Genomic DNA, 22,000 nt, shown 5'->3' on the forward strand with positions numbered 1-22,000 from the left:
AGGCCCAGTTCCTTCAGTCTCTCTTCATAGGGCTTTGTTTCCAGACCCCTGATCATCCTGACTGCCCTCCTCTGAACACGCTCCAGCTTGTCTGCATCCTTCTTGAAGTGTGGTGCTCAGAACTGGATGCAATACTCAAGAATGGGCCGAATAGAGGATTGAGCATGTTCAGTGGGCACAGGAGGTAGACTGACGTGCGAAAGAAAAAAGGTGGGGAAGGAAGTATTGTGGAGTATTGTGCTTGGTATAGAAACAGGAGTGCTCCACACTAAAATATTTTGTTGCAGGGCTGACTTGTAGCTCAAGTTATTCGTGGGAATAAATTCCTGTCGGTGACACTCCTCTTCCCATCTTCAGTACCGCGCAAAGCCCTTTGTATGGCCATAGCTAGACCTAAGGTTTATCCCTGGATCGTCCAGGGGTCAAACCTGTTCATCTAGGTGACACACAGGGGATCCAGTGCTCAGGCAGGGGCGAACCCTGGATGATCCCGGGAGAAACCTTAGGTCTAGCTGTGGCCTAAGTTTTATATGCTCTTTTAACCAGTTTTATGTATTGTATTATTGTATTTAATGTTGTTCCCCACCTCGATCCAGAGGGAAAGGCGAACGATGCATTGCAGTGAACCCTACTGACAACTGAATGGCCACTTAGCGCCAGCAATGCTGAGCCCGGGCCCACGGTCAGCACATCCTTACTTTTCTGAATCCAGGGCAATCAAGGCGCTTTCCAAGGTTTCTTTAACTGGTCCCTGAGACAAACCAGTTGGGGCAGGTTTCGGAAAGGCAGATGTCCCAGCTAAGTCAAACCCCTCCGCAGAAGAACTCTCAGATCTGCCTTCTTCAGACGGCTGTGTTCCAGTCCCACTGTGACAAAAAAAAAAAGTATAAGAGAAAAAGGAGTGAATGGTAAACCCTACCATCAAGCAAGGAAAAGATATATGCTTTTAAAGCGTGCGAACAGCTTGGATTAATCCTCAGCAATCGCGAACCATTTCTGCTTTGTTTCCAGGTTGCAAAACTACCCAGATGTGCCCTCCATGACAGCTGAACCTGGAACTCGGGATTGGAGAGGGAGGAAAAAACCTAGGGCTCATCTACACCAAGCAGGATATTCCACTATGAAAGCAGTATGAAAGCGGTCTATATAAAAGGCAGGAGCCACACCAAGCAGGATATAGTGGTATGAAAGTGGTATATGGTACCTATCAATGGGCCCCAACAGTTGTCAGTGCACTTCAATACTGCTATAAAGCAGTCGTGTGGCCCCTGCCTTTTATATACCGCTTTCATAGTGGAATATCCTGCTTGGTGTAGAAGAGCCCGTAGAGTCTTAACCCATGTCTTTTGCAACAAAGATTGTAGTGCCTGAATTTGCTTTGCTTTCCTTTTCCCCCTCCTCCTCCCCCCTCCCAATCCCCTTTCCTTTTGTGTCGTGTCTTTTAGATTGTAAGCCTGTGGGCAGGGACTGTCAAGAAATACTTTTGTAAGCCACCGTGAGAGCCTTTTTTGGATGAATGGCGGCATAAAAATGCTTAAATAAATAAATAAATAAATAAATAAATGTTCCTGGTACTGTAACCCAGAAACGAAGCAGAAGTGGTGGTGAGTAAAGTTCTCACTTGCTCCTGCATGCCCCCAAAAACCCATGGCTTACATGCAAACCAGGCTGTGGTCTTCTCCGTGACTTGCTGAGTTTGGATTGAAAGGAACTTCAAGTGTGTGTGTGTGTGTGTGGATGGTGGTGGTGGATATTCAAACAAGCCATCCTTTTATTTATGGAGTGAAGTAGAGTCCGAAGAGAAAGAGAGCCGACTGCTTACTGCAGCCTACCACAGATAGGATGGTGTCTGAGATCAGTTGTACAATTTGATTCCGCCACAGGCCACCAGCTACTGCAATCTGTCTTGCTACGGCTGGAGCTCCCAAGGGCAACAGGCAGGTCATGATGAATACGGTAGGCAGTTGCGGACAAAGTACTGCCAACCAATTGGATCCACTGCAGTCTTCCCTACAAGAACGGACACTCATCTCACTGGAGCCTCAACTCACTTCCATTGCTGCTTGGGTGTGCCCACTGCTATTACCCAAACTTTAAAGGATTTACACCTGTGCAAAGACAGATTTGCCAGTGTCGGCTACAAATTTTGGGGGAGCCAAGCTTCCTACTATTGCCACTTGCCTGCTTCCTACTATTCCTCCCTGCTTCCTACTATTCACTTGCTCTCTCTGGCCTAATCTACCCCAAGCAGGATATAGCGCTATGAAAGCGGTATATATAAAAGGCAGGAGCCACACCAAGCAGGATATAGTGGTATGAAAGTGGAATATGGTATGTGTCAATGGGCCCCAACAGTTGTCAGTGCACTTCAATTCCGCTCTAAAGCAGCAATGTGGCTCCTGCCTTTATTATACCGCTTTCATAGTGCAATATCCTGCTTGGTGTAGATGAGGCCTCTCTCCCAGCCCAGACGGAGAAGGTAAGGCCAGCAAAGCGACTGCCCCAACTCCTTGATCTCATTCTTCTTCTCAGATTAGGAGACGACAGGTGAACAGGCAGCATTAGCACGGATGACGACACTCAGGGCCAGCCGCCCATGCTGGGCGTGAGCCTCGGAAGATGCCCCATGCCATCAGCCCCTGGACTTGCCTTCCTGTTGTTTCCAAGATAAACAATCCCAGCTGATGTAACTTTCCCTCGTAGGGGGGGATGCTCCAGCCCCTTAATCATTCTAGTTGCCCTTTTCTGCACTTTTCCCAGCTCTATAATATCCTTTTTTAGGTGTGGTGACCAGAACTGTACACAGTATTCTGAGTGTGGTCACACCATAGATTTGTATAAGGGCACTTGCCCATTCACTTGCTCTCTCCGGCCTAATCTACCCCAAGCAGGATATCGCACTGTGAAAGCGGTATGAAAGCAGTATGAAGGCAGGAGCCACACCAAGCAGGAGATAGCGGTATGAAAGTGAAATATGGTTTGTCAATGAGCCCCAACCGTTGTTAGTGCACTTCAATGCTGCTATAAAACAGTTGTGTGGCTCCTGCCTTCATTATACCGCTTTCATAGTGCAATATCCTGCTTGGTGTAGATGAGGCCTCTCTCCCAGCCCAGATGGAGAAGGTAAGGCCAGCAAAGCGACTGCCCCAACCCCTTGATCTTCTTCTTCTTCTTCTTCTTACGTTTGGAGAGGACAGGTGAACAGGCAGCATTAGCACGGATGACGACAATCAGGGCCAGGTGCCCATGCTGGGCGTGAACCTTAGAAGATGCCCCATGCCATCAGCCCCTGGACTTGCCTTCCTGTTGTCGTGTCTGCCCTTCCTTCCAAGGCGCCCAGCTTCTTCTGCTCGAAGGTCAACGAAAGCGTGGAGGTCGTGTCGGCCTTTGCTACAGTCACTTCTTTGGCCTTGGAGGCCTCCTCCCCGCAGTGTGGGCAGTAGCTCGTGCCTTTGACTTGGGAAGCACAGTCCTGGTGGAACCGGTGCGAGATGCTACTTTCCGGCTGGCACTCCATAAACGTGCCCTGGAGAGGGAGATGCAAAGAGGTTGGGTTCACACCTTACAAAATCTCCTTGGGACCTCAAAACATATATGTGTTGAGTGGCAGGCACATACATACACACGCACACAGACGTACATTGGACTAGATAACATTTGGGGGCTGAGAAACCACATACTTCGCCAACCACAAGCAGATCTGGCGGGACAATCCGTATTGCCACCTTTAGTCTTCGGACCTAATTAACACTTACTGTAAGATTCGTCAACTTGACAGTCTTTTAGCATTGAAAAAAGCAATGAAGACTGATCTTTTCCAGCAGGCCTATCCAGTGAAATTGTAGGATGTTTTTAGGATGTTTTAAGGATGTTTTGATCATGTATGCTATGTTTTTAATCAGTTTTTAATGTGTTTTATATTCACTGTTGTTCCCCGCCTCGATCCAAGCGGAGAAGCGGGTAAGAAATATATTATTATTATTATTATTATTATTATTATTATTATTATCCATCAACTTTCATTATTACCTTGCTAAAAACCCAGGCTGTGACGAGTTCGCTTTGGTAGTGAATTCATATGCTCTCTTTCTGAATGCTCGCTTTCTGTCTTTGTATACCACCATTCGGCAAGCAAACCAGGACGCAAAAAGTCCCCCCAAACAAACACACCCTTCACACGCCTGACTTATTACAGGTTTTCCGTAAAACTCGCAGGGGCTGTGGAAGAGAGCAGGAGTCTCGTCTACGCACTACAGACGTTATCAATTGCAATCTCTAGTTTGGATGCTGGCACAATGAGGCACACACACTTATCTGTATGGAATCTTGGGATGCAGAACAGTAAGCTTCTAGAAAAGCTATAGATTGGAAGGGGGGGGGTGGCTAAAACTGAATGTCCAGCCATGAAAACCCTAAACCACGACACAATCAGTAACACATGACTACATCATTTGAGAACTCCCTCCCCCACCCACCCTGAAACACAAATCTTTCAGATCCACTAGCTGTCATGTCTAACCCTACTGCCCCTGTTTTGGGAGAAGATGTTTCAGGTAATCAATCAGAATCAGATCTAGAACTAGAGGAGGCGGCACCAGACACCAGCCAGCCTGTACCAGTAGGGGAGGAAGCTCTCACGGGAGATTCCCCAGCTGGGATTCAGCCCTCTCCAGAGCTTATCTCCTCAAGGCCAAATCCTACACATTCAGTGGGAAGTGAGCCTCCTTCCGGAGGTGAGCGTCCCGACAAGCTAGCTGAAGCTAGGGTCCGCCGGAAGCTGAAACGCACGGGGCGGAAGGAAGGCATGAGAAAGTCGGTTCGATTACGTCAGAACCTGCCTCCGCACCAGGCTCTCTGAAGTTAAGGGCATTTGGGAAGTGGCTTCCTATTCTTCTTGAACGGACAATTGTCTTGCTTAGTTTGCATAGTTTTGCCCAGGGGGATGTTTCCAAGAGGTTAGACTCTATTCAGGTAGAAGAGACGTTTATTGCTTAATAAAAGCGTTGTGGATTACTTAAAGAGCCAGTAGGCAACCTGGCGCCCATCAGACATCTGAGACTAAAACTCCCATACCACTAACCATTGGCTATGATGGCTGGGATTAATGAAAGTTGTCATCTAAAGCATCAGGAGGGCACCAGGTTGCCTTCCCCCGCACTAGGGTGTGCTTCTTCGCCCCCCCATCCACTCCATGCTACAACAACATTGACCTTGCGGACTGCAGCTCTCCCCTCTTAGGGGAGATTTTGTACCATCAACGGAGGAATGGCTGTTGAAGGTTTTGGAGTTGGCGGAGACGGCCAAACTGACGGCGTTAGTAAGAGAAACACTGACAGCTTCGTTTGTATTGGACTGGAAACCACTGATAGAATATTTGCAAGAGTTGGGGAAAAAATGATTTATATGTCTGTGGATTCAATATATAATGTCGGGGGACTTAGTACACAATACTGTGCTGGCTAGAGAGAAGTAAGTGTCAGGTATAGGACTTCTACCTAGTGGTTAGATTTATTTATTTATTTATTTATTTTATGTTTATATACCGCCCCATAGCCGAAGTTCTCTGGGCGGTTTACAAAAGTTAAAAACAGTAAACATTAAAAAAGCATACAAAATTTAAAAATTATCAGAAACGTAAAAACAACAGCATCCATTTAAAAACAACAGTTCTGGGGTCTGTTAAAAGACAGACTTAGCGTTGTGAAATGCTGTTAAATGCCTGGGAGAAGAGAAAAGTCTTGACCTGGCGCCTGAAAGATAACAGAGTTGGTGCCAGGCGAGCCTCGTCGGGGAGATCATTCCCATCTTTAGGAAATGCTTTGAGAACATCAGATGTTCTGTGCAAGCTTATCTCTAAGCAGTTCCCATGGGAGTAGCTGGTTCACTCCTTTGCTTCGGCCTTGAAGTAGCTGGTTCCCTGGGAACTTCAGAGTGTTTTGGAAAAGGTGGGGGCCGCTCTTCGAAGTGGGTTGTAACATCCCGCCCTCTTGGCACGTGGGCATGGTTCACAGGTCAGAGGACCTGTCTGTCAAGTGGCTTTGAATAGGCCTTAAAGGCTGGTGCAAAGCGGAAAAAGCTTGGGTAGGTTTCATCTCTCGACGCAACGCCTCACCTTCCCCCTCCTGCTTTGGAATCCGTCTCCGCTTGGGACTTTGAAAGCACTCTGCACATGGACGCTTTGCTATTAGGACTTTGGATATCGAAGAACTGTGCCATGAAAAGTAGTGAGGCTTTTCATAGACTTGAACTTGCATATGCTGTGGATTCTATGTTCGTGCCCAGACTCAGGTGGCAGGGAGTTCCCAGTCCTTAACAGAAGGATGGGACTCCTCGGCTTGAGGCTTAACCTTTCCTGAAGTCATGATAACGGGGTCAGCTCAGTGGTAGGCTGAGACTGACAAGTGTGGGACGGATCTCTCTGCCTGGCTCTGGTGGCTCAAAGCAACCTTTCCTGGGACTTTGTTTTAGGAGATTGGCCATGTGCCTTTGAGGAGCTAGCATACGCAGTGTCTGGAGAAGCTCAAGCTGTTATTGGCATACCCTATTCACACACACACTGAGGGCCTCTACTTCCCTTGCTCGGCTTCGTCCATTTTCTTCTGCTGCCCCTTACGCCTGGAACGCTCTTCCAGAACATCTGAGAACTACAAGTTCAACCGCAGCTTTTAAAGCTCAACTAAAAACTTTTCTTTTTCCTAAAGCTTTTAAAACTTGATGTCGTGCAGACTTCTACTGTTACTTTCTACTGTTAGTTTTACCCTACCCTGTGCCTGCTTACCCTACCCTGTACCTGTTTGCATTCTCTTCCCCTCCTTATTGCTTTACTATGATTTTATTAGATTGTAAGCCTATGCGGCAGGGTCTTGCTATTTACTGTTTTACTCTGTACAGCACCATGTACACTGATGGTGCTATATAAATAAATAAATAAATAAATAATAATAATAATAATAATAATGTCAAGACACCTTTTTCTTATTGGATGGACTAAAAAAAAAAGCACCTAACAAAGACAATAAATCATTCCTCTTGAAAGGGTTCAACAAGACAGGAGCCACAGCACCAAGACCCTCCTCCCAGAGAGGCTCACCGCTGCGCAAAAGAAGCCACAGCCTGGGCAGCATTGATGTTTCACCATCCTCCCTCTGTGGTCCTCACACAGCACCAAAAGCTGGACTTTGTTAGATGGACGCATCAGCTCGTACTTCAGTACACGGTTTGTGCATCGGCTCAGCTAGAAGGGAAGAAAGGGAGATGCCGTTCTTGGATAGTGCACCACAGAGAGAGAGAGAGAGAGAGAGAGAGAGAGAGAGAGAGAGAGACCATTCAGGAGACACCTTAAACCATGGCTTTAACCACAGTGGTTAAGCCAGAAAGCCAGGCTGTGTTCAGAAGACACCTTAAACCACGGCTTTAACCATGGTGAATAAAGCAAAAAGCCTTATTCGCAGTGGTTAAAGCCATGGTTTAAGGTGTCTTCTGAACACGGCCCAGCTTTCTGACTTAACCACCGTGGTTAAAGCCATGGTTTAAGGTGTCTTTTGAACACAGCCCAGCTTTCTTGCTTAACCACCGTGGTTAAAGCCATGGTTTAAGGTGTCTTCTGAACACGGCCTAGCTTTCTGGCTTAACCACAGTGGTTAAAGCCATGGTTTAAGGTGTCTTCTGAACACGGCCTGGCTTTCTGGCTTAACCACCGTGGTTAAAGCCATGGTTTAAGGTGTCTTCTGAACACGGCCCAGCTTTCTTGCTTAACCACCGTGGTTAAAGCCATGGTTTAAGGTGTCTTCTGAACACGGCCTAGCTTTCTGGCTTAACCACCGTGGTTAAAGCCATGGTTTAAGGTGTCTTCTGAACACGGACTAGCTTTCTGGCTTAACCACCGTGGTTAAAGCCATGGTTTAAGGTGTCTTCTGAACACGGCCCAGCTTTCTTGCTTAACCACCGTGGTTAAAGCCATGGTTTAAGGTGTCTTCTGAACACGGCCCAGCTTTCTGGCTTAACCACCGTGGTTAAAGCCATGGTTTAATGTGTCTTCTGAACACGGCCCAGAGAGAGAGAGAGAGAGAGAGAGAGAGAGAGAGAGAGATTCTTCTCTGCCACACTGTATACTTTGAGAGCAATTGCATACACTGCACTGGATGAGTCACAGCCTTTTCTCAGCAATTCAAATGCACAACCAAGCAGGCTTGGCAGACTTAGCAGCAGCAACAGCAAAGAAATACTTCAGTTTAACTCCCAACCACATGGCTGCACCAAGGCAAACACTGCACATCTTCAGAGTCACAAATGCAAAGAAGTGGGAGGTGTGGCTGCACGTGTCTCGCTCAGCCGTCTGAAAAGAGGTGTGTGTTGCGCACGGCAATCTGAGCTCATTAAAATGCCAACGCCTCGGAAGAAGTACAGAAGAACATCAGAAGAGCCCTGCTGGATCAGACCAAGGGTCCATCTAGTTCAGCGGTTCTCAACCTGTGGGTCGGGACCCCTTTGGGGGTCGAATGACCCTTTCACAGGGGTCGCCTAAGACCATCGGAAAACACATATTTCCGATGGTCTTAGGAAACTGTATTGACTGAACTATGTCATGTATCATCTTTTGTATTATTAAAGCTATTGTTATGTATTATTTTCATTAGCAAACCATCCCATGATAATGGATCGTGTAGAGAAGAACGAAAATAATTTTATGGTTGGGGGTCACCACAACATGAGGAACTGTATTAAAGGGTCGCGGCATTAGGAAGGTTGAGAACCACTGATCTAGTTCAACGTTCTGTTCACACAGTGTCCAACCAGCCATCGGCCAGGGATGAACAAGCAGGACATGGTGCAACAGCACCCTCCCACCCATGTTCCCCAGCAACTGGTGCACACAGCCTTACTGCCTCGAACACTGGAGATAGCACACAACCATCAGGGCTAGTAGCCCTTGATAGCCTGCCTCCAGGAATTTATCCAACCCCCTTTGAAAGCCATCCAAATGGGTGGCCATCACCACATTTTGTGGTAGTGAGTTCCATAGTTTAACTATGCGTTGTGTGAAGAAGGACTTTCTTTTATTTGTCGTGGATTCCTGGATCTCCCATCCATCAGCTTCATGGGATGACCCCCTTGGGTTCTAGCATTACAAGACAGGGAGAAAAATGTCTCTCTGTCCACATTCTCCACACCATGCATAATTCTGTACACCTCTGTGCTGTCTCCCCTTAGCCTCCTTTTTTCCCCAGCTAAACAATCCCAGTTGATGTAACCTTCCCTCCTAGGGGAGATGCTTCAACCCCGCCTGAATGTGTGGGAGGAAGATCTATCTGCTTTCACTGACCAATCTGGATTTGGCCGTGGAGATGCTTAGCCCTTTCAAAATGCTAGTCCTGCGATACCAGTGTGAAACACAGTCATGGCTCTCTTTGCAGTCCTGCCACAGAGGCCCGTCGACGTGCCTTCTTTTTCCAGGTCAAGGCAACCAGGAGCCTGTTCAACATACTTATTCACACGCCATTTATTTCTATACCGTGGATAACTGGGAGCTGAACTCAAATGCGGAGTGGTGTATTTGAGAGGCTACAGAATTATCTGCGGCTTCTATTTATGTGAGTCATCGCTTGACGTTGTAACCGTGCAGCAGTTAATGTGCCCATGTGAACCAGCCCGAGGACTTCCCACCTTACCATCCTACTCCTAGCCATTAATGCGCCGGCGCAGGTGAGAACCTCCACATGGGTTCCCAAAAATGCTGAGCGTTTCCCCCTCCACGCCGCTTAGCCTCGTCACCCTCGAAACCATTCCATTCCAAAAAGGAAAGCTACCGCTAAGAACAAGAACAAAAAAAAAAGGGGGGGGGGAGACGTAGCAAGCTTCTAAACAAAATATACCGTATTTCTTCGATTCTAAGACGCCATCGATTGTAAGACGCACGCAAATTTCAGTACCACCAACAGAAAAAAAAAAAGCTTTGATTCTAAGAAATAATAAACGCACCCGCGATTCTAAGACGCACCCCGTTTTTAGAGATGTTTATATGGGGGGGAAAAGTGCGTCGTAGAATCGAAGAAATGCGGTATATAATTCCTTCATTCTTTACTCGTGCTAATTGCGCAAAGGCCGCCAGAGTTGCCATCCACCAGGGGTGAAAGCAGAAACCTCCTTCTTTCCCAAATGCAGAACCCGCCAATCCAACAAGCCATAAAGCACCTGCCCTGAGTCTTAGTCCGTTTTAACATCTCGCGGACGCATCGACTGAGCCCCAGCAGGAAAAGAATCACCCACTTATCTCCTGACCACAGGCACTCATTAGAGCTTGGCTATCCCAGCAACGACTAATTGAAAAACTACAGGGGGAACAGCAGGAACTGGCTTAACTGAGTCTGCAGAAGCAGCAGAGATTTTGACTGGGCTACAGAACTGCCGGTGGCAGTAGCCTAATGCAGGGAGCTCACGGGAGGCCGCGCCAAGATGAGAGAGAAGGGGAGGAGCCAGAGGAAAGGAGGAGACAAGATGTACACAAGAGCTGGGTGCCGGAAAGGCTATCCCATCTGGTCTGGAAACAAAGCCCTAGGAGGAGAGACTGAAAGAACTGGGCATGTTTAGCCTGGAGTAAGGCCCTCTCCATGGGGAACGTGGACCGCAGGGTACACCACACCTGTGTCCGCCACCTTGAGCTCCACCACGAACAAAAGGCAAGAGATAAATCTAGTAGAGTTAATAATCATTGATTAAGAACATAAGAACGTAAGAATGTAAGAAGAGCCATGGTGGATCACACCAAGGGTCCATCTAGTCCAGCACTCCGTTCACACAGTGGCCAACCAGCCATCGGCCTGGGATGAACAAGCAGGACATGGTGCAATAGCACCCTCCCCCCCATGTTCCCCAGCAACTGGTGCACACAGCCTTACTGCCTCGAATACTAGAGGTAGCCCACAACCATCAGGGCTAGTAGCCATGGATAGCCTTCACCTCCAGGAATTTATCCAACCCCCTTTTAAAGCCCTCCAAATGGGTGTCCAGAACTAACATCCTGTGGTGGTGAGTTCCATAATTTAACTAGGCACCGTGTGAAGAAGTCCTTCCTTTTATTTGTGCTGGATCTCCCGCCCATCAGCTTCATGGGATGCCCCCCTTGGGTTCTAGTATTTTGAGAGATACACTACTCCCCAAGTCTTTTTAACCAGGCAGGGTTTAAGCACCATCATACTGCGAGAGGTGTGGGGCCATTGTCCAACGTGTTCCAACCGCTGAGACCACAAACAGGCCTTTGCCTTTCCGCATATCAACCTGGCTCACTCAACGGCCTCTCGCCGGACAGAGACCTGTGCATGAATAGAAAGTTGCCTACTGCCACCCAACAGGAGTTGGGGAGACGGGCGGAAGGCAGCCCTACCTCCTTGTCCACGCTCTCTGTTGCCATGCATTGGTTGTTGGCTAACGTAGTGATCTCTCGGCTTTTGGGCGTTTCCATCCGACAGCTGCAGAGAGGCACTTCCTGAAGGCTGTCTGCTTCTTCCATTGCTCCAGGGCCATTGGAAAGACCTATGGCAAACATTGGAAAGACAAAGAGGGGCAGTTTCAGCCGGTTGACTGCTCTGGAGTTAGCGCAAAGAAACATATTGCTACAGACCCAAAGCACAATGATAACGCAGGCTTGTCAACACTCAGTAGCCAAGAGGATTGTAACAATGAAGAGCGACCTTCCGGCAGCTAGGTACCAAAGTTTTACAAAGTGAGTTTCTTTCTGTGTGTGTCTATAAATCATCTGTATGGGTGGGAACGGGCCAGCTAGTCTGCATTTGTTTTTTGTTGTCAAGGCTGTATTAGAATGATTGCCATTCTGACAACCCCATACAAGCCAGGCTCCCCAAAGCCCTCTGTAACCATTCCCATAAGAATGTGCACGGCCCTCCCACAGCTTTATAGGATGGAAAGGACATAGGATTAAATAGAAGGGATTCTTTTGGATATGGTTGGTTCCTGGATGGTAGACTGCTTGGGAAACTACATTTGCCACCTTGAGTTTCGTAATGAAAGGACGGAAGGGTGTATTTGGGGTCTGGAGACAAAGCCCTATGAGGAGAGACTGAAAGAACTGGGCATGTTTAGCCTGGAGAAGAGAAGACTGAGGGGAGACATGAGAGCACTCTTCAAATACTTGAAAGGTTGTCTCACAAAGGAGGGTCAGGATCTCGTCTCGATCCTCCCAGAGTGCAGGACATGGAATAACGGGCTCAAGTGACATGAAGCCCGATTCCAGCTGGACAGCAGGAAAAACTTCCTGAATGTTAGAGCAGTACGACAATGGAACCAAAGACACAGGGAGGTGGTGGGCTCTCCCACACTAGAGGCCTTCAAGAGGCAGCTGGACAACCATCCGTCAGGGATGCTTTAGGGTGGATTCCTGCACTGAGCAGGAGGTTGGACTCGATGACTTTACAAACCCCTTTCAACTCCATGGTTCTATGATTTAGACCAGAGAGATCTGAGTGACCTGTTAGAGCAGTACGACAATGGAACCAGTTGCCTAGGGAGGTCATGGGCTCTCCCACCCTAGAGGCCTTCAAGAGGCAGCCGGACAGCCATCTGCCAGGGATGCTTTAAGGTGGATTCCTGCATTGAGCAGGGAGTTGATAGCCTTATAGCCCCCTTCCAACTCTACTATTCTATGGCCACCCTATCTTTAAGCAACACCGAAAGCCCAGCTGAAGCGGAAAACTACAGAGCACGTGCCTTCTGTCGGGAAAGGGACTTGGGATGCATACACATAATTCCTATTGCAAGCCCAGTACGGATCTTGCACTCCTTCTTTTTCTGGGCAGACGTACAACCTTCCTAGGAGAAACCGACTTTGGGAGAAGCCAGTTTTTCCTGTTTCCAGATGGCTGCGCAGCACGCACATGCAGCCACCTCTCCACCCCCTCCCCAGATAGCTCTGCAGAGTGCCAATTGGCTGGCCGTCCTGGCCATCCCTTCCCTCCACTCCAGCAAGGCTTCAAGCGATGGAGAAGGGGCAGGAGGAGAACGGCTTTAAAATAAGTAGAAACGTGGAATGGATGTTGAACTGCGTAAAGATTCTATATGTCTGAAGAACCTGCCTGAAGAAAGGGGGGGCGCAGAAAAGTCCACGCTGGATTCAGAGCCAAGTATGCATGTCAGAACAGGAGCGAAGGCAGGCAGGCAGGAGAACTCAGAGCTCACTTTAGCTTCTGTAGTGAGATACGTCTCTGTGCGCCTTTACAGACTTTTCATTATGTAAAACAGCCACTCGTCCAAGTTCTCTTCACATTATCAGACCCTAACTTATCCTGTCTCCAGGTGAGGTGAGTAGTTGTGGAATGCTCTTTCCAGAGAAGCTCAACTGGAGCCTAAAATCATAGAGTAGCAGAGTTGGAAGGGGCCTACAAGGCCATCGAGTCCAACCCCCTGCTCAATGCAGGAATCCACCCTAAAGCATTCCTGGCTCAGGTTACAGGAAGCCAGATTCCGGCTGGACATCAGGAAAAACTTCCTGACTGTTAAAGCCGTATGACAATGGAACCAGTGACCTAGGGAGGTGGTGGGCTCTCCCACACTAGAAGCCTTCAAGAGGCAGGTGGACAACCATCTGCCAGGGATGCTTTAGGGTGGATTCCTGCATTGAGCAGGGGGTTGGACTCGATGGCCTTATAGGCTACTTCCAACTCTACTATTCTAGGAAACATTCCAATGGAAATGACTACATTTGGTGCTTGGACTCATACAGCTACAGTGGGATGATTCAGACTGGTGTCTGCATTGATCCAGCATTTCCTGGAGGAGATTCTCAGCAGCTCCCACTTGAAATCAATGCGCTGGTCACAGGATTGGTGCTAGCATATTACTTAATCAATGCTCTTTGTCTTGCCAACTGATGCACACAGGCATACACAGGTCCATCTAGTCCAGCACTCTGTTCACACAGTGGCCAACCTAGCCGTCGGCCAGAGATGAACAAGCAGGACATGGTGCATTAGGGCTAGTAGCCATGGATAGCCTTTGCCTCCAGGGATTTATCCAACCCCCTTTTAAAGCCATCCAAAGCCATACATAAGAACCTAAGAAGAGCCCTGATGCTGGATCAGACCGAGGGTCCATCTAGTTCAGCACTCTGTTCGCACAGTGGCCAACCAACCATCAGCCAGGGATGAACAAGCAGGACATGGTGCATTAGGGCTAGTAGCCATGGATAGCCTTTGCCTCCAGGGATTTATCCAACCCCCTTTTAAAGCCATCCAAAGCCATACATAAGAACCTAAGAAGAGCCCTGATGCTGGATCAGACCGAGGGTCCATCTAGTTCAGCACTCTGTTCGCACAGTGGCCAACCAACCATCAGCCAGGGATGAACAAGCAGGACATGGTGCATTAGGGCTAGTAGCCATTGATAGCCTTTGCCTCCAGGGATTTATCCAACCCCCTTTTAAAGCCATCCAAATTGGTGGCCATCACTACATAAGAACCTAAGAAGAGCCCTGATGCTGGATCAGACCGAGGGTCCATCTAGTCCAGCACTCTGTTCACACAGTGGCCAACCAACCATCAGCCAGGGATGAACAAGCAGGACATGGTGCATTAGGGCTAGTAGCCATGGATAGCCTTTGCCTCCAGGGATTTATCCAACCCCCTTTTAAAGCCATCCAAAGCCATACATAAGAACCTAAGAAGAGCCCTGATGCTGGATCAGACCGAGGGTCCATCTAGTTCAGCACTCTGTTCGCACAGTGGCCAACCAACCATCAGCCAGGGATGAACAAGCAGGACATGGTGCATTAGGGCTAGTAGCCATTGATAGCCTTTGCCTCCAGGGATTTATCCAACCCCCTTTTAAAGCCATCCAAATTGGTGGCCATCACTACATAAGAACCTAAGAAGAGCCCTGATGCTGGATCAGACTGAGGGTCCATCTAGTCCAGCACTCTGTTCACACAGTGGCCAACCTAGCTGTCGGCCAGAGATGAACAAGCAGGACATGGTGCATTAGGGCTAGTAGCCATTGATAGCCTTTGCCTCCAGGGATTTATCCAACCCCCTTTTAAAGCCATCCAAATTGGTGGCCATCACTACATAAGAACCTAAGAAGAGCCCTGATGCTGGATCAGACCGAGGGTCCATCTAGTTCAGCACTCTGTTCGCACAGTGGCCAACCAACCATTAGCCAGGGATGAACAAGCAGGACATGGTGCAACAGCACCCTCCCACCCATGTTCCCCAGCAACTGGTGCACACAGGCTTACTGCCTCGAATACTGGAGATAGGCAACCTTGCAAATACTTATCCAAAAGGAAGATTATTGGTCTTCTACATATTTCTCTCATAGGTTATCATTTTCATAGAGAAACAAACAATATTTTGAAATGTATTAACACATGATTCTAACAGAGGCATTCGAACAGAAGCATTTGCGCTGACACACTGTGCCTTTCGACTGAACCTTTCATTGATCTAGGAGCCTGCAATAGCAAGGGTGGGATTTTCCCAGCTGATCTCAGATAAGGTCTTTCAGATAAGAAAGTTGGGGAGAAAGAATAAATGCTTACTGGACCCTTGTCCACCTGTCCTGCTTATGACATGAAATATTGTCCTATCACATCAAAAAACACACATCAAATTTAAAATAGTAAATCTGTGGAAGAGAAGCAAATGTTATCCTGTTTTGAAGGGAAGTGTGGCTCAAGGAAGCTAACAAATATGAAGTAAATATATTATTCCCAAATCATAGCTGGAAACTTTGGGGGGAAATATAACTGTTAGAGAAGTTTCTGTCTTCAGCAGTATCACAAAAGCAGCATTAATAAGAAATCATTTAAATATAAGAGGCGAAATACAGGAATTTCAGAACCAAAAATCGATTTGTCACAAGAAGCAACATCTCTCCCCATGAGAGACCAAAAAGCCTGTCTTATCCTCTGCCTCGTTTTGCTACCAGTTCAGAAATGTTTCTGTGTGAGATGTTTTACTACTTTAAAGGCAATGCTCCTAGATCCAAACATACAGCATTTCTGAAATGTGTTTTGGTTGGCACCATGATGTATTTTGCCTCAATTTCATGTTCTTACATCGTATGTGAATCATGTAGGAACTGCTTAAGATTTTAATGTAAAAGATAAAGAAAGATGTGACTGTTTCAGAGTCTCTGTCTACAAACTATGTGCGTTAATACCAGGAATTCTGTAATCTTAGAAATTCCATATTTGGTGCCTGAAATATGGCATGTACAGAAATCCTATAGGAGGACAAATCTGTCATACTACCGCAGCCTAGCCAGATGAATGGATTACCAGCACATGCCAGGACCAATTTTATTTATTTATTTATTTATTTATTTATTTATTAATTACATTTCTATACCGCCCAATAGCCGGAGCTCTCTGGGCGGTTCACAATATAAGGATGTGAGGAGCAAAAGGATGAAGGGCTGCTATGGAATTCTGCATCCGCCCTTGGTCATTTATAGCACAAGGCTGAGGCATCTTGGCAGGATGGTGAGGAAATGGCATAGGTCCTTTTGGACTGGAGACACCCTTGAACAGTGGCTCAACAAGGCCCCAACCACATTTCCACTAAGCAAAACAGTCAGAAGCCTCCATGTCTCCTCTACAGAATGGTTTTCTGGCATGCAGGAGCTCTATGCCACCTTCCTGGCCTAGGGCAGCCTTTATGGAATTTGATCACGTGTTTCTGCTCGAGAATAGATGGGAGCGTTAGAGGCCAAACTGGAAAGAGATGATTGTTTCGGGAGGGCGGGGGTTAAAAAAAAAACCCAGACACAACTAATTGGACAACAATGAGCGGCCAAATGGCTTGAACGCACTTGTGGCACCCGGAAGTGTCTTCTGAATACTCACCAGGACATTCCCATGAGGCTACTGAGCCGTTTTATATCCTGCACCACCTCCCTCGACGCCCCGCAGCGCTGGCCTAGTGAGCAACTCGCTTCCCCTTCCGGCGAATTCTCTATTTGATCCATTTGTGCCTTTTCCTCTCCCTTTTAAGCAACGCCGGCCTCTCCTCCTTCTCCTATTAGCAGCCACCAGGGGGCATCAACTTAATACGGAGAAATGAATCCAAGGAAACAAAGAACCAAAATGGTACATGGCCATATTTAGAAAGCTGACACTCACCTTCTGATTGCGAAGATAGAATTCCCTTCACTCGAAGATCCAAGGAATCCAGAGAGACTTCCATGTATTCCATGCTATTCTCCTGCCTGGCTCCTTCTCCACTGCCCAAAGGTTGCTTATAGGCTTCAGAACCTGGGTTTAAAATATATACACATATTTATATAGCCAGGAAAGAGCTATGCATGTGCCTGCATCTCTAAAGGCCACATTCATCTCTAGCAGACAGTATGCAGGCTACACGCCGAAGGATTTGTAAATACAGATGCAGATAGAATAATTAAAATGCAACAGCTGGGTCCATTGATCTTTGAGCCCCTACTTCCTTCTCTGCCTGGATCAAGCAGATTTCCCCTCGCACACCGTTAAAAAGGTGCTAGTCACCAGGAACCTAGTCGGGAGAAGTCCTCCCTTTCAGACACATCTGTCTGCTGCTGCACTGTATTAGCAACAGAAATGCACATGGCAAGAGGGAGGAAGGAAGGAAGGAAGAAAAGGAGGAAGGAAGGGACAAGAACCTGGCTCTCGTTGACTCACCCTACCCTGATGCAAAGGGCTTTAGATCCAAGCAAGGCTAAAGAGGCCAATAATGTCGAATGAGATGAAGGGGGGGGGGGACAGAAGACATCTGGCTCAATGCAGAAGAAATGTGAAGTGCCAATCGCAGCCTCTCACTGAGCAAGGCGGTGTCTGCTAATGAAAACTAATGTGTGAACCTCTATCAGGGATTAGTTCATGCTTTTTCTCCATTTGTACACACACACACACATACACACTTTCGTTCCCCTCTCTCCAACAAGGGAATAAGTTAGCTGGACAGAACACCAGCAAGGTGGTCGGGAGCCTAGAGCCGATCAGTCAACCTGCCCCGTTGCTAGCCAGTTCCTCCCCCTTTAATCGTGCCACCATTAGCCAGTTCAAGAGGAGGAAGGAACTTCAGGTAACCGACTGGAAGGCTAGTGGCTGAAAAGGTTTTGACTGAGCACTGAGAGGCAACAGAGAGAGAGAGAGAGAGAGAGAGAGAGGTGGGTTTGAAGGACTTTTGCAAACACGTAATGGAGTTAAGTGGGTGTGGGCATGGAGGACACATGGCCTGTGAGACTTTGGGCCTCAGAAAGAAGAGTTGCAGGATAAGCAACCTGGGCACCTCCAGGTGCTGTCGGACTCCCAACTTCCATCAGCCCCCAACCAGGAAGGCCAACAGTCCTGGATGAGAAGAGCTGGGAGTCCGATAACAACTGAGGGCTATAGCTTAACCACCCCTGCTATAAAAGAAGATTTTGCAAGACGCCAGGCTGCTTGTCGCGGTCCAGGAAGAGAAACTCCAAGCAACTTTGCTTGTGTAAAAGAAATCCCTGGCGAGCAATTACTTTACTTAGAACAGGAGTTGGCAACTTTGGCGCCCGGCAGATGTTTTAGATTACAGCTCCCATCAGCCCTAGGGATTATGGACCCTGTAGTCCAAAGCATCTGTAGCGCTCCAGGTTGTGTATTCCTGGCCTAGAGAGCCACTTTCGAAACATGGGGGTGTCAAGCAGGGATGGGACCACTTTCCAAAATAGTTCCGTTGCCACAGCTGCTGCTCCCTCTGAATATCACTCTCGGCTGGCCACAGAGCAGAAGCCAGCTGGCATGTCTGAAGGGGCTGGGTTTGTCCTCAGGGCCTCGGTTTTGGATCACTCTCCATGAGCCTAGTGAAGAAACGCTGATCTGTGTTCCTCACTGCCAATGAAATGATGAAGTAGTGGAGGGCCTTGGGGCACGGTTAGGCAAGCGGATACCTCTCAGATGAGGTTGGACTACAACTCCCATAATTGCCAACCACTGGCCATGCTGGCTGGAGCTGATGGCAGCAAGAGACCATAAGAAGATCTATGCTGGGTCAGCCCAAGCGGTCCATCTGTTCACAAGCTGTTGACCAAGAACCCACAAGCAGGACATGGTGCAACAGCACCCTCCCGCCCATGTTCCCCAGCAACCGGTGTATATAGGCTTACTGCTTCTGATATTGGAGGTAGCATATAGCCATCAAGACTAGGAGCCGTGGATAGCCTTCTCCTCCAGGAATTTATCTAACACCCTTTTAAACCATCCAAATTGGTGGTTATCACTTAAGTCTTAATAAATTCCATAGTTTAACTATGTGCTGTATGAAAAAGTACTTCTTTTTTATTTTTCCTGAATCTCCCACCCATCAGGTGCATGGGATGACCCATGCATTATGGGGAAGGCCTATCCATCTTCTCCACCCCATGCATCATTTTGTACACCTCTATCAGGTCTCCCTTTAGCTTCCGTTTTTCCAAGCTAAACAATCCCAGCTGATGTAACCTTCCCTCCTAGGGGAGATGCTCCAGCCCCTTGATCATTTCAGTTGCCCTTTTCCGCCAAAACATCTGGAAGGCACCAGGTTACCGGCCCAGCCCTGGAGTCTCTACTGAACAAACGCCCAAATTAAAACAAAAAACCGAAAGACTCGTCCAATGTTTCTGTTACCTAATGCACTGGCTTGTTTCTTTTTACTCCTCCGCCGCCTCTTCCGGGTGGGTTTCAACCAGGGGCTGTCTGTCTTCCCTTTCCTCTTCATGATCTTCTTCTTGAGGCTGGATTCTGAACTCTGCAAAACCACAGGAGCCACTTCCTTCAGGAACCAGGACCTGATCCTGATAGCCAAAGCTATTGCAGCCCCTTTATGGCTCTTCTTTAGGATGGAGACCCATTCTGCGTTATGCAACACAGCCGTTCTATGAAACACCACGGAACTAACGCCACATGCCAAGGATTTAATGTCCAGGTGGCTTGTAAGCACAGAGAGAGAAAACTTCCTTGTATTCTAAAGTACATGCCCTTGGGCGTCCCCCATAACCAAGGCTGTGTGTGTAAATAATAATAAGAAGAAGAAGAAGAAGAAGAAAAATACAGGTAGCCAATCCCAATTCTGTGCCAAGCGAACCCTAATTTGATGACGTAGGCACATTTTCCCAACTTCTCTTACTCTGTGTGTTCTTACATCATCACACAAGGTTTACCGTTCAGTGCCGGCGCTCGCTGCAAAAATATTTCACGTTCAGCCCACCCCCTCCTTCCGTCCATGAAGGCTCTCAAATGGTGCTCAACGATCAATCAATCATAAAAAAAAATAAACTGATATTTTATTTTTTAAAAACTTACTCATTACAATAGAACACCTCAACAACAGGTGTGCGTGTGTGGGGGGTTGGGGAGGGAATTGAAGCAGCAAACCCAGAAAAAAAGGCAGGTAAGAGTACTAAGCAGATTGACACAATGTTTCTGGCTGAATACACCTTGATTTCAGAAGCCAAGAACATGGGAGGGGGGCCGCACTCCCCACCACTCTCATTCCTTTTCGTGCTTTGATCCTAGATAGTTTTAAACACAATTCCCCGTTCTGTCTCGAACGTGGAATCATAATTTAATGCCAATCCATTCGCAAGATGCTTTTGGTCTCGGTTAGGATACGAACGTTCAATTAAACCCCATAGAACTGTGGTTTAATTGAACCAGGATCGTAACCGAAGCTGGTGCATATGGGAGGAGCGTGTGGACTCAGCGCTTACTCCCAACTTGCTAAACCATGCTTTAGAAAACTGGGGTGGTTATGCCCACACCAGCTCACTTCGTTACTGCCCAGGACAAAAACATGCCAAAATAACAGGGTTGACCTGGCACCTGAAGACAAGCAAGAAAGAGCTTTCGTCGTTGACGCTATTGTTTAAAGAGAATCTCTTGGCAATCTACTGCAAATCATCCAGCAATTGACCAGTAGACCACAATCAACCAGGGCCGGTGCTACCATAGAGGCCACTCAGGCAGCCGCCTAGAGCGCCAAGCTAAGAGGGGTGCCAGGCACAGCGCAACACTCACGCACATTGCCTGTGAGACGGCCCGGCCTGAGGATTCAACTGGGCCTGGGTGGGTGAGATGGTGCCCCGTGCCCGCCCAGCCGAAGCAAAGCCAGGGACGCTGGGGGGTGGGGCGGCTCCACGTTTGGACTTCCGGAACACACCCGGAAGGGAGAGAGAGGGAGAGAGAATGTATGGGTGAATGGGGTGCAGGGGGTCTTTGAGTGAATGCATGTGTTCACGCGTGTGTTTGTTTGGAGTGAGTGATGCTGAGTGTGTGCGTGTGCACATGTGTGTGAGTTGTGGGGGATGATTTGGAGGTGATATTCCTATTAAATAATGCATTTTAGACCCATAGACGTTCTTTATAACTGGCATGACGTACTTCTTGCACTTTAAAATAAATTTAGCAGTTTCAAGTTTTGTGCTTCTTATTTTTTCCAGGAAACATACGTTCTTAAAAATCAAAAGTTGGCATTTTTTTGGGGGTGGTGGTGGTGAAAGCAGCTCACCTTGCCTAGAGTGCAAAATAGTCTGGCACCGGCCCTGCAATCAACCTCCTGCTTACCCTTGGTTTAGCGAAAGCCCTGTGTGTGTTACAAAGGGCTATAGCTGCAGCCTGATCATCAGCACAGGAGGGACTCAAACCCCAATGGACCGACACAATTTGCTGCTAGATAAAAATCCACCCTCTTGAGGATTCCAAGCTTGAGACCGTGGCCAGATCTACACCAAGCGGATATTGCACTATGAAAGCAGGATATAAGAGGCGGGAGCCACACTACTGCTTTATAGCGGTATTGAAGTGCACTGACAACTGTTGGGGCCCATTGACGCAGTCTTGCTTTCATCCTGCTTTGGTGCGGCTCCTGCCTTTTATATACCACTTTCAAAGTGCAATATCCTGCGTGGTGCAGATCAAGGGGCTCTGGATGCCAACCAGGGAAAAGAGAGATTTCCATTTTGCTGCGTTCAACAAATTCCACCTGTTCTTATCAGAACAAAACTCCAG

The 22,000-nt window shown here is 47.7% G+C and overlaps 1 protein-coding gene across 5 annotated transcripts in view; it reads right to left on the reverse strand.

The window, feature by feature from the left end:
• EHMT1 (euchromatic histone lysine methyltransferase 1) overlaps positions 1 to 22,000 on the reverse strand; it is a 144,774-nt gene that overhangs the window by 39,088 nt on the left and 83,686 nt on the right. For 4 of the 5 annotated variants that reach the window (XM_063144770.1, XM_063144767.1, XM_063144768.1 and 1 more), the window contains 6 exons: positions 19,622 to 19,742; positions 17,129 to 17,260; positions 11,381 to 11,529; positions 7,091 to 7,234; positions 3,300 to 3,526; positions 699 to 866 (listed from right to left, as the gene is read on the reverse strand). In XM_063144770.1, coding sequence (XP_063000840.1) covers positions 699 to 866; positions 3,300 to 3,526; positions 7,091 to 7,234; positions 11,381 to 11,529; positions 17,129 to 17,260; positions 19,622 to 19,742 — 941 coding nt within the window. The remainder of the gene's footprint in view (positions 1 to 698; positions 867 to 3,299; positions 3,527 to 7,090; positions 7,235 to 11,380; positions 11,530 to 17,128; positions 17,261 to 19,621; positions 19,743 to 22,000) is intronic. The other variant, XM_063144772.1, reaches the window with a different exon arrangement.

This window comes from Elgaria multicarinata, chromosome 19 (genome assembly GCF_023053635.1).
Source record: "Elgaria multicarinata webbii isolate HBS135686 ecotype San Diego chromosome 19, rElgMul1.1.pri, whole genome shotgun sequence".
Classification (NCBI taxonomy): Eukaryota; Metazoa; Chordata; class Lepidosauria; order Squamata; family Anguidae; genus Elgaria; species Elgaria multicarinata.